This window comes from Moschus berezovskii, chromosome 8 (assembly GCF_049115385.1).
Source record: "Moschus berezovskii isolate FMDL1 chromosome 8, NW_MosBer_1.0, whole genome shotgun sequence".
NCBI lineage: Eukaryota > Metazoa > Chordata > Mammalia > Artiodactyla > Moschidae > Moschus > Moschus berezovskii.
The window spans coordinates 2,915,930-2,927,508 of NC_142467.1; the positions used below are offsets into that span (position 1 = coordinate 2,915,930).

The 11,579-nt window shown below is 41.4% G+C and overlaps 1 protein-coding gene across 1 annotated transcript; it reads left to right on the forward strand.

The window, feature by feature from the left end:
- Positions 1–10,187: 10,187 nt before the first annotated feature.
- On the forward strand, positions 10,188–11,373 carry LOC129558365 (ubiquitin-conjugating enzyme E2 E1). Its single transcript, XM_055429469.2, has one exon. It carries the CDS (start codon positions 10,213–10,215, stop codon positions 10,681–10,683), a length of 471 nt encoding a protein of 156 aa, XP_055285444.2. The 5' UTR covers positions 10,188–10,212; the 3' UTR covers positions 10,684–11,373.
- The last annotated feature ends 206 nt before the right edge of the window (positions 11,374–11,579 follow it).

The window sequence follows — 11,579 nt, forward strand, 5'->3', positions numbered from 1 at the left end:
CACCACCGATCCAGTGGACAAGTGCAGGCGCGTGTAAGGCTTGGAGGTGAGTTCAGACAGATTCTCATCTGAGTGTCACTTGCAGAGGACAAGCTTTCCCATGAATTTCAACACAAAGTGTACAATATGTACTAACATTACCAAATACTTCATCATATACTGGCAACTTCTTTAACAACCAGAGATTAGATGCTGCAAAATTAGGACTCATTTTTCAAGTGTGAACACATTAACCTATAACATTTTGCAATTTTTTTTCCTCCCACTTCCTGCAAACCAATGAAAAGTATAGATAATAATATACCGCTCACAGAGGTGATTTAATAATTCTAGTCTCCAAAGACAATATTTCCTATGAATTTTAGCAAAAAAATATATTTACAAAGTGTATTTTGCTACCTCTACATTTTACATATACCAGGCATTTCTAAATTATTGATAGACTAGATGTTTCAAATAAGGACTTAATTTCTTTACTATATATATGTATATATATATCCACTTTCTGCAATTAGGGTGGTGTCATGTGCATATCTGAGGTTATTGATATTTCTCCTAGCAATCTTGATTCCAGCTTGAGCTTCATCCAGAAAGCAAAGAGGAACTAAACAGCCTCTTGATGAAGGTGCAAGAGGAGAGTGAAAAAGCTGGCTTTTTAAAACTCAACATTCAAAAAACAAAGATCATGGCGTCAGGTCCCATTACTTCATGGCAAATGGCAAATAGGGAAACAATGGAAACTGTGACAGATTTTATTTTCTCGGGCTCCAAAATCACTGAGGATGGTCACTGCATCCATGAAATTAAAAGGTGCTTGCTCCTTGGAAGAAAAGCCATGACAAACCTAGACAACGTACTGAAAAGCAGAGACATCGCTTTGCCAACAAAGGTCGGTCGAGTCAAAGCTATGGTTTTACCAGTAGTCACGTATGGATATGAGAGTTGGACCATAAAGAAGGCTGAGCACTGAAAAATTGATGCTTTCAAACTGTGGAGAAGACTCTTGAGAGTTCCCTGGACTGCAAGGAGATCCAGCCAGTCAGTCAGTTCAGTAGCTCATCATGTCCAACTCTTTGTGACCCCATGGACTGCAGCACGCCAGGCCTCCCTGTCCTTCATCAACTTCCAGAGTTTACTCAAACTCATGTCCATTGAGTCTGTGATGCCATCCAACCATCCCATCCTCTGTCATCCCCTTCTCCTGCCTTGAGTCTGAGCAAACTCTGGGAGATAGTGAAAGACAGGGAAGCCTGGCATGCTACAGTCCATGAGTTCACAAAGAGTTGGACACAACTGAGTGACTGAACAAAAAAAGCATATATGTGTGTGTGTGTGTGTGTATAAGCATATATATACATATATATATCCACAGTCTTGAATAAACTACACACATGTAGCAACAGCTATAATCTGAAAGTGTCTTCAAAATGTGAATATTCTTAAAAACCTTCCCTCCTCTCATCCCTCTGTCAGTCTAGGGGTCTATAATGCTCAAATTTTCAGAAGATGATCTTTTCCCAGAAATTTTTGTGCAAAATGCACCAAATTTACCGGTTTACTAACTCAACTTTTTGTCATACACTGCAACCTCTTTAATGTCTAGAAAGACTAGATGTTGTCAGTTAGGACTCATTTGTCCATTATACACACAACAAAACACAGGAACACAGGAGACAGTGGTAAGTTCTTGCATCGACACAAACACACTGGCACAGGACTCTCTAGTTCCTTCTCTCTGCCCTCCCCTGGGTACCGCTTAAAGGCGTGTTTTTGGCTATTCCTCTCAACAAACATTTCATATGAATTTTAACAAAAATATACTTACAAAATCTGACGAATCATTACTTCTACTTTTAATATGTATCAATATAATATTACACCTAGAAAGATTAGATATTCAAAAAAGCACTTACAGTTGTCAACTATACATGCAGTTAGGAAGAACAAATGTACTTAACAGCATTAGTGAGACTGTCAGCCACTCAGTCGTGTCTGACTCTTTGCCACCCCATGGACTGTAGCCCACCGTGCTCCCCTGTCCATGGAATTCTCCGGGCAAGAATCCTGGATCGGGTTGCCACTTCCTTCTCTGGGGGATCTTCCTGACCCAGGGATCGAACTCAGGTCTCTTGCATTGCAGACTATGAAAATGCCCTCTATATTTGACCTGTCTGGCCCAAAATATTTTTCTTTCCATCTCATGGAAGCAATATGCGTATTCTAACTCTCCTCTATCCTACCCTTCTTGCTCAGCGTGTAACCTGCCTGTGACAGATGTCATCAATTATCAGAGCTTTTGTGCTTAGCTCCCGTTCTGAGTTCTTGGCCTTTCTTTGGTGCCCCTCCATTAACCTACTGGCCCTTCCAAAAGGCTTCACTGTTTTGGCTCCCAGCTAAGTCCCAATTTTCAATATAACATTACAATGGAAATCCCTATGGCCTTTAAATTTCCCTAAGTCCCAGACAATATGCTTGCTTAGTTTGCTTTTTTACAAGTTGAGGCTGAATTCTAGTATAAGTACAGAATTGAGTTAGTCCTTGAAGGCCACCCTAATTGGATTTGAATCGATTCTTATTATAAAAATCAATCAACCATGTCTACGGCCATACCACCCTGAACGCGACCAATCTCGTCTGATCTCGGAAGCTAAGCAGGGTCGGGCCTGGTTAGTACTTGGATGGGAAAAATCAATCAACCAGATCTTTTAGTCTCTGAAATTCTTAACCATATAGGAGTATGAGAGGAAGCCAGAAGTATAAATTCAATGACATTTTTTTATTTTAACATCAAGAAAAACAAAAAGCAAATGAAAATTGGAAATTTCTTATCTTCATCACACAATCTTTTCTCCTAAGAATCTGCAGTATGTGGCTAAATTTTAATTCATGACATTATATATTTCAATTCATCAGAGCTTATTTGGAAGAAAGGAGTGGTTTAATATTAATTTTAATTAATATTATAAAGTTATTTATAATGAAGCAATCTCTATATTATGATTTTGAGTCAAAACAAGTAATGCCTTTTTTTTTTTTACTTTGGAGTCTTTACTATGTTAGTTCTATAATCACATTTTAAAAATTGTATCCTCTTCCCCATTTTGGGGGAGAATTTTACTAAATAGATCATAGGGTGTTTTATCATACAGAAATAACTAGCCAAGGATTCTGTTACATATAATCATAAGTGATATGATACTTATACAAATATCTACCCTCTTCTGAACTACAAATATGCTTTGCCCAGTACAGTGATAAAAATAGGATTCTGGACCTATAGTGGAAAAAGTCTTATATTTACATGCATTATTCTTTAGGAATTACATAAAATGCAATTATAGAAATGTATTTAGAAGTATTTACTTTTCTTTGTAGTTACATTTTAAAAATACATATTTTTTTCAATATGTTTTGTGCACAAATTTTAACCATCATTTTAATTATTAATTTTTTGCTGTCAGAAGACTGTTGCATCATCTCCTAGTTTTGGAACCAAAAGGACCCTGAGCTACAGCCATAAGAAGGAACGAACCTGAGTCAGCTGTAGTGAGGTGCATGAGCCTAGAGACTGTTATACAGAGTGAAGTAAGTCAGAAAGAGAAAAATGAATATTGTATGTTAATGCATACATATATGGACTCCAGAAAAATAGTACCGATGAACCTATGTACAGAGAGGAACTGGAGACACAGACCTAGAGAAAGAACTTGTGGACACATAAGTGTCCTTTCTGACACTACAGCCAGAAATGTTTTTGGATCAATTAAGACCCATATTTCTGGTCTCTGTCTAACCCTGATGACATCTATGGAGTCATTGAATCCGCTACATAAAATATCAGCTCTAGAAAGAATAGAAAGAAGAGGCCTACTTAGACTCGAACCTCACTCTCCACTGTTCTTCAAGAGTTCCTAGATTCCCTGCATAATTTGGCAGCCGTCAGCCCAGCGATTGACCTTATGAACCGCATGGTGTGGGAACCAACGCTACACGTCCCACTTTATGGAGGACCGACATGCGGAGAACAAAAGGAGACTGATCCACAGACATTAGCAGAAAGGCTAGGAGAAAGCAGCACTGCCATATGGACACTATCGTGTTTAAAGCAGATAGCTAGCAGGAAGCTGCTACACAGCACAGGGAGCCCCGCCTGGCACTCTGTGATGACCGAGAGGGGTGGAACGGCAGGGGCAGGGAGGCTGAAGGGGCAGGACATTATATATATAATTGCGAGTGATGCGTGTTGACATACAGCAGAGGCTACCACAATATTAGAAGCGGTTATCCTCTAAAAAAAAAAAAAAGAACCCTGAACTAGATAAACTGAGGCTTTGAGCTTCACATTTAACCTATGCAAAATTCCATCTTAACAAGAAGGGGATTTTTATACACTGATCAATTGGCTGATGTTATTCATGCTTCATGAAGTAGAACATGGGTTTAGCCCTAGGTAGGGCAATGTCTTTTATCAGTTTTATCAGTTAGCAAAACCCAAAGATTTTAAACTGAAGGTGGTGTGTATCTGACACACATGCGCGCTCCAGACCTATTCCTGCTGCTATCGGTATTACTGGCCCACTCTGGGCCAGTGCCCTCGGCCAGTACCTGCTGGTCACCCTCTGTTTGCTCTCCACGCGTTGGCTCTCCACAAAGTGTGACAAGGGTTCCCACACCTTGGGGCTCACAAAGTCATCGCTGGGCTGATGACCGCCAAATTGTGCAGGAAGGCTAGCAACTCCTGAAGAATAGTGGAGTGCGAGGTTTGAGTCAAAGTAGGCCTCTTATTCCTATCCTCCCTAGAACTGGTATTTTATGTGGGGGGTCCAGTGATTCCATAGAAGTCATAAAGGTCAGACAGAGACCAGAAGCGTGTGCCTTAGCTGATCATCAAACATCACTGGACACAAACGTCAGAGAGAAATTGTATGACAAGGATGAGTGGCCTCTCCTGGCCGTGCAGGCGGGTCTGCTTCTCTGCGTGCTCCATTTTGGTGCATGTGCTAATACCCCTCAGATTCATTCTCCTTTGTTCCTTTTACTTTAAAAAAAAATGCCCTCGGTTTTAGCTTGGCACATCACTGACTGGCTGGAGACTGCACTTCTCAGCTTGTGTTGTGGCTCCGTGAGGCCCACTGGGATGCAGGTCACTGGGAGGAGAGCATAAGGAACGCAGGAACCTCTGGTCATGTCCATAAAGACAAGTCCCTCTCCTCGGTCTCTCTCTTTGCTTCCGCCCATCAACCATGGGGAAATGGCAGCAAGAGCTGCTGCCTTGGATGTAGAGATGGAAGTTGACTGGTAAGGATGCTTGGGCCAACACGGTACCCTGCTCTTTGACTGAGAATGTGGGGCACAGATTGCTTACTTCCAAGTTGTTACATGAAAAGGAAGGAAACTTCTAATTTAAGTTCTGTTATGTTACAGTCTCTTTGTTACCTCGGCTTAGCCTGTATCCCAACTAATGGAACAATGTAGAAAATCTTAACAGCTGTAAGATCCAGCATAGCCATTATCATTTTTGATAATGAAAGGCTATGGTTTTCCCGTGGTCATGTATGGATGTGAGACTTGGACTGTGAAGAAAGCTGATCGCCAAATAATTGATGCTTTTGAATTGTGGTGCTGGAGAAGACTCTTGAGAGTCCCTTGGATAGCAAGGAGATCCAATCAGTCCATTCTAAAGGAGATCAGTCCTGGGTGTTCATTGGAAGGACTGATGCTAAAGTTGAAACTCCAATACTTTGGCCACGTCATGCAAAGAGTTGACTCACTGGAAAAGACTCTGATGCTGGGAGGGATTGGGGGTGGGAGGAGAAGGGGACGACAGAGAATGAGACGGCTGGATGGCATCACCAACTCGATGGACATGAGTTTGAGTGAACTCCGGGAGTTGGTGATGGACAGGGAGGCCTGGTGTGCTGCGATTCATGGGGTCGCGGAGAGTCGGACACGACTGAGCAACTGAACTGAACTGAACTGAACTGAATGATATATAATATGACCTAATGATATATAATATGACCACTTAATGTATTCACTGATAAACTTCTCAAGTCGAGATTAGCATATTTAAAAGTCCACAATGACAGCATACAGCATAATAGGTTCAATACAACACTCTGTGAAGATGCAATGACAATCGCAAATATAGTACCTGAGCAGTGTTTCCATGCCGAGTGGTGTGCGTGTGCAGGCTTCACCTCACCTCTCCAGAGGCTGGAGTGTCAGACAGGAGGTAACATGCCTGCAGATCCTTTGAAAAAGGCGAGAGGTAACTAAGAAATGGGAACAGAGAGACGTGGCTAAAATATGGAACCACAAGTTGTATTTCTCTTGGAAACACATTTGCTGCTAAGTAACTGGTACTAAAATACATTTTGAAACTAAAATTGACAGTTTCAGTGAAACTTTAGGGCAAATATACCACTCACAGAGGGCAAAACAGTGGAGGAATAACTTGCCTATCCAATTTGTGCCTTTAGGTAAAATCTATCACCTGTTTAGACTGCCGCGGAACAGGCCTGCTTTCTGCCACTCAACCCTTTTATCCTCAAGAGATAAGGCTTTCTAGGCAGAGACTCAGGGCAGCTGCAGGCTGACAGAAATTCCTGGCAGTGAAGCTGTCTTTAGATTTCTCTGTATAATTAGAATTCTATTTCCAAAAGTTTTTAATGCAACAATGAGATAAATGAGAATACTTGTTTTATTCACTAGTCTTGCTTAGCTACATACTAAAGAATTTATTCTAGATTCAGGGCAATGTTTCTGGGTCTTAGAAGCCTCACAGACTTGTGTAGTCCTTTGAATATTCCGCAAAAGAGGCCAATGTGAGCATTTCTCCTTGGAAGATAAAACAGCCTCAAGCATCTGAGACCTTGGTGCCACAAACATACCCTCCCCTGAGAAGCTCAAATCTCCTCTCCAAATGGATGAATATGTATAGAGGACCTTGTGTTTCATGCCCGAATACATGGGGGCATGTGCTACTGAAAACCTCTGAAACATAGACTTAATTAATACAAGACTATGCCTGAAAGCATTCCTATAGAGACAAATCAAACGACTCTTTATGAAGCTCAGCAAACAATGTTTCTTGCCCAGGAATCTTGAAAATACAAGTCATTCATTTTAAGCAGTCATATTTATAATTCAGATTAGTGAGATTATCATATTATCGCAAAGTCACCAGAATCTGCACTACTGTCACCCCTCTATCGTGTGTCCCCTCGTTCACTCAATGCTTTAAGTCACTAGAGGGGCAAGACACTGTGACAGGTCCCTGCAAGGTGAATACATTCCCTGTTTCCACCACAGAGCCAACAGTTTCCATGTGTTAGATGTTGCGTTGACTGTAAAGAATAAAGACAACTGGTCATTGTTTTTATAAAACCCAGAATCCACCTGAGGAATGTGACTGGTTTAACTCTTTTTCAGGTATTTCAAGGCCAACTGTAATTAGCTGCTAAGCAGAATGAGTGGTATAAAAAAGTAGGCAAAATTCTTAACAAAGTGCCCAGCGCTGGGCCAGGACTTTCCACTTACTGTTCCACCCTGTTTTCTTTACCACCTCTGAGTGACTCTCCCCATTTGAGGAGATTGAAGTTTAGAGAGCGAAAATAATTTGATAAAATCCATGTAGACTAGTAAGGGAGGGGGTCAAGGACTGAAATCCAGACCTGTCTCCTCCAATGACCTGAGGTTTTAGGGGGAGACGTGATCTGACTTGAGCAGAGTCTTGAAGGAAGGGAGCTTTGGCTGGGGGAAGAACAAGGGCCTCCTGAGCTGGGGTCTGAGGAAACCAAGGACTGGAGGGTAGAGCCTGAGGCACGCCTGCCTGCCCAGGAAACGCCTGCAATCCTGGGGTCGATCACCTCTTCCTCTCGTTAGACAGAGAGCTAAGCAGCGGGCGTCTCTTCTATACTCACTTTCTGCGTTAGTTTGGGGTACAGAAAACCTGCACTCTATAATTCAAATAAAAAGCCCCTGGTTTCTCTATGGAGAAGGGCATCTGGATATTAGCATTTACAATTGTGCCTTGGAGCCAGGAAGTAGATAAACACATCAGAGCGTTGACTGTTCATTGCGTCCTTGAGCAGATCACTGCAATGGAAACTTTAGCCCAATTAAGGTTTATGCCACAGACCTAAGGTTCCAATAAAGCCACTAAATTTGTAAAGAAGATTCTGTTTTAAACCTGCTGGAAATTTCAAGCTGGTATCTCCCAGGGTTTCTAAGATACAGTTGCCTCCAAATTGGCCCTTTGTGTTGTGCCCTAGGGCAGCACAGCAGTGTTGCAATTGTGTCTAATTAACCTCCTGCTAAACCCGAAATGTCAGAAAGGCGAATCATCAAACTAGAGCTAGATGCTGGGTTGTTGTTATTTTCAACAGGAATAGAACTAGCTGTTTTCATTTTGAGGCAACTGTTCTGGAGTCAAAGAGTCGGACACGACTGGGCGATTTTCGCTTTCACTTTTCATTCTGAAATTTGGCAGGATATTAGCACTTTGTATGAGGATGTTTGCATGTTAAATATGAGATCTAAATATGTCTTAACTTTGATACAGTCACATTTTAAAACCAGTAGCGGGGAAAGACAGAGATAATTATAGTTTGATATTGATTCAGGGGGACGATTTTTTAACTAAGTTTGATTCCATGTAAAATTCTGTTTTCTACATAACTCGAGGTAACTAATATAGCTGGATTCTTTTTTCTTTATTTAAAAAATCTGGTAGCCAGGTGGAGAGAGGAAAAGACTGCATTATGATTCAGTTGGAATAGGCTAAACTATGTTGCAGTAACAACTCCAGAATCATAGTGGCTTTAAATATCATAGCTTTATTTTTCAATCATACTACTTGTTCATTAGGTCAGCTAAGACCTAGCTGAGAGCAGATTATATCTCTGTGCTGCCGCAATTGCCAACCACTCCTCTGTTGCTGTGTACCAAATTATCACAAATTAGCAGCTGAAAATAACACACACTATTTACAGATTTTGTTGGCCAGAAATCTAGGTACCACTTAGCTGGGTCCTTGGATTTATGGTCTCTCACAGGGCTTCAATCAAGATTTTAGGGCTAGGAGTCTCATCTGAATGTTTGACTGGGGAAGGATTTGCTTCTAAGTTCATATAGTTGTTGGCAAGAATCAGTACCTTGCAGGTTGTGGGAATGGGGACCTCTATTTCTTACCATGTGGGCCTCACCACAGCAACTCAAAATATGGCACCTTGCTTCAATAAAGCCCACAAGGACAAGACTGTGCTTGCAAGACAGAACTTACAATCTTATATAATAATGGAAATGACATCCCATCACCTTTGCAATATTCTACCGGTTAGTATTGAGTCATCAGAACAGTTTATACTCAAAAGGACTGTGCAAGGACATGAATTCCAAGATGTAGAGGTCTTTGGGGATCATCTTAGGCTCTGTCCATCACTCGCCGAGACAGGGTAAAGCTAACGTGAGGGGCCATGTGCTCAACCTTAAAGACACATCACTTCACTTCTATTTCACTGGTCACACCAAGTCACATGGTCATAACTATCTTGAGAAACATGTGTGCTGGTGGTCAGTCATGTCTGACTCTTTGTAATTCCATGGACTGTACCTGCCAGGTTCTTTTGTTCATGGGGATGCTCCAGCAAGAATACTGGAGTGGGTTGCCATTTCCTTCTCCAGGGCATCTTCCCAACCTAAGGACTGAACCCGTGCCTCCTGCATTGACAAGCAGATTCTTTACCACCGTGCCACTTGGGAAATTAATGAAACTAATATCTTGGGAGAGGGGAGATGCAGTCCCACATACGTCTGGGAAGAGAAGAAACAGGATACTTGCCAACACCCCCAATGACAACCATGTTTTGTCTATGAAATAAAATTACTTTAGGGTCTGTAGAGGAATTCACCAGTTACAGACAGATCAATGCATAAAATAACAGATTAAAAATTAACTAAATAAATTAGGTGCTCAGTCACTTTAGTCATATCCAACTCTTTGTGACCCCATGAACTGTAGCCCACCAGACTCCTCTGTCCATGGGATTCTCCAGGCAAGAATACTGGAGTGGGTTGCCATGCCCTGCTCCAGGAAATAAATTATAGCATTATAAAATTGTCTTGGTTTAGGCTCCCCTAGAAGCAAACCCTGAGATAAGAAATTATAGAGTTTCCTTCACCCCCCAGAAGAAGGAGAGCAAAGTCAGCATGAGCAAAAACTCCAAACTCCTCTCGACCAGCGCCAAGAGGATTCAGAAGGAGCTGGCGGACATCACCCTGGACCCCCCGCCCAACTGCAGCGCTGGCCCCAAAGGCGACAACATCTACGAGTGGAGGCCCACCATCCTCGGGCCCCCGGGCTCCGTGTACGAGGGCGGCGTGTTCTTCCTCGACATCACCTTCACACCCGAGTACCCCTTCAAGCCTCCAAAGGTTACATTTCGGACAAGAATCTATCACTGTAACATTAACAGTCAAGGAGTTATTTGCTTGGACATTTTGAAAGATAATTGGAGCCCAGCACTAACCATTTCTAAAGTCCTTCTTTCTATCTGCTCACTTCTCACAGACTGTAACCCTGCCGACCCCTTGGTGGGAAGTATTGCCACTCAGTATATGACCAACAGAGCAGAGCATGACAGAATGGCCAGACAGTGGACCAAGAGATACGCTACATAAACTGGGTTTTCACAGTGCTTTACATTATTTGTCTGTCACAGAGAGAGCTGCTTATGATTTTGAAGGGGTGGGGGAGGGTGGGAGTTGGTAAAGAGTAGGGTATTTCTATAACAGATATTATTCAGTCTTATTTCCTAAGATTTTGTTGTAACTTAAGGTATCTTGCTACAGTAGACAGAATTGGTAATAGCAACTTTTAAAAACTGTCATTAGTTCTGCAATATTAGCTGAAATGCAGTACAGAGAAGAATAGACATTTGGGCTCAGTTGCTTGTAGACTGTAAATTTAAACAGCTTAATTTCGTACAGGTTACACATGACCATTTATGTAAAGTCCTTCCAAGACTACACGTTTTTTTGTTTTGAAAAATTGGAATTTGTTTTCCCTCCTTGAAAGGGAACATTGATATTTAACAGCTTTTAGAGACTGTCATCTCATATATAAAATGGACACATGGCTATAAGACACCAATATAGAAAATGAGTAGTTATGTATTTTATTTTATATGCCAATCTACTTTATTGTGAAGAGAGAGAGGTTTGAATCAGGACTTTTGAAAACCTGTAGTAAAATACCTTAAGCTGTTAACTGTCAGGCGTGGAGTAGGAGTTGCTCAGTGGATTGGTTCTATGTTGTGGACTACTTAAGTCTGCATTTGTTACTGTGCTAATAAACAATATGAAAACAACCACCTAATAAGAAGGAAACTCTAAGCTGCTTAGCTGTGTATAATCAAGACAACTTCTGCATTTCTATTATTACTAATAGTGATGTGTAATAATAACGATGAGTCTGAAAGGCCATGTTTGCTTTTATTAATATAATATTACTGGAGGATTGTAGAGGAAGAGAAAGAGAGGGGCAGTTTGCTATCATTACCAACAATTTTCCTAAC

Coding starts and splice junctions, on each gene's coding strand:
- LOC129558365 (XM_055429469.2), top strand. CDS start 10,213: ATGAGCAAAAACTCCAAACTCCTCTCGACCAGCGCCAAGAGGATTCAG.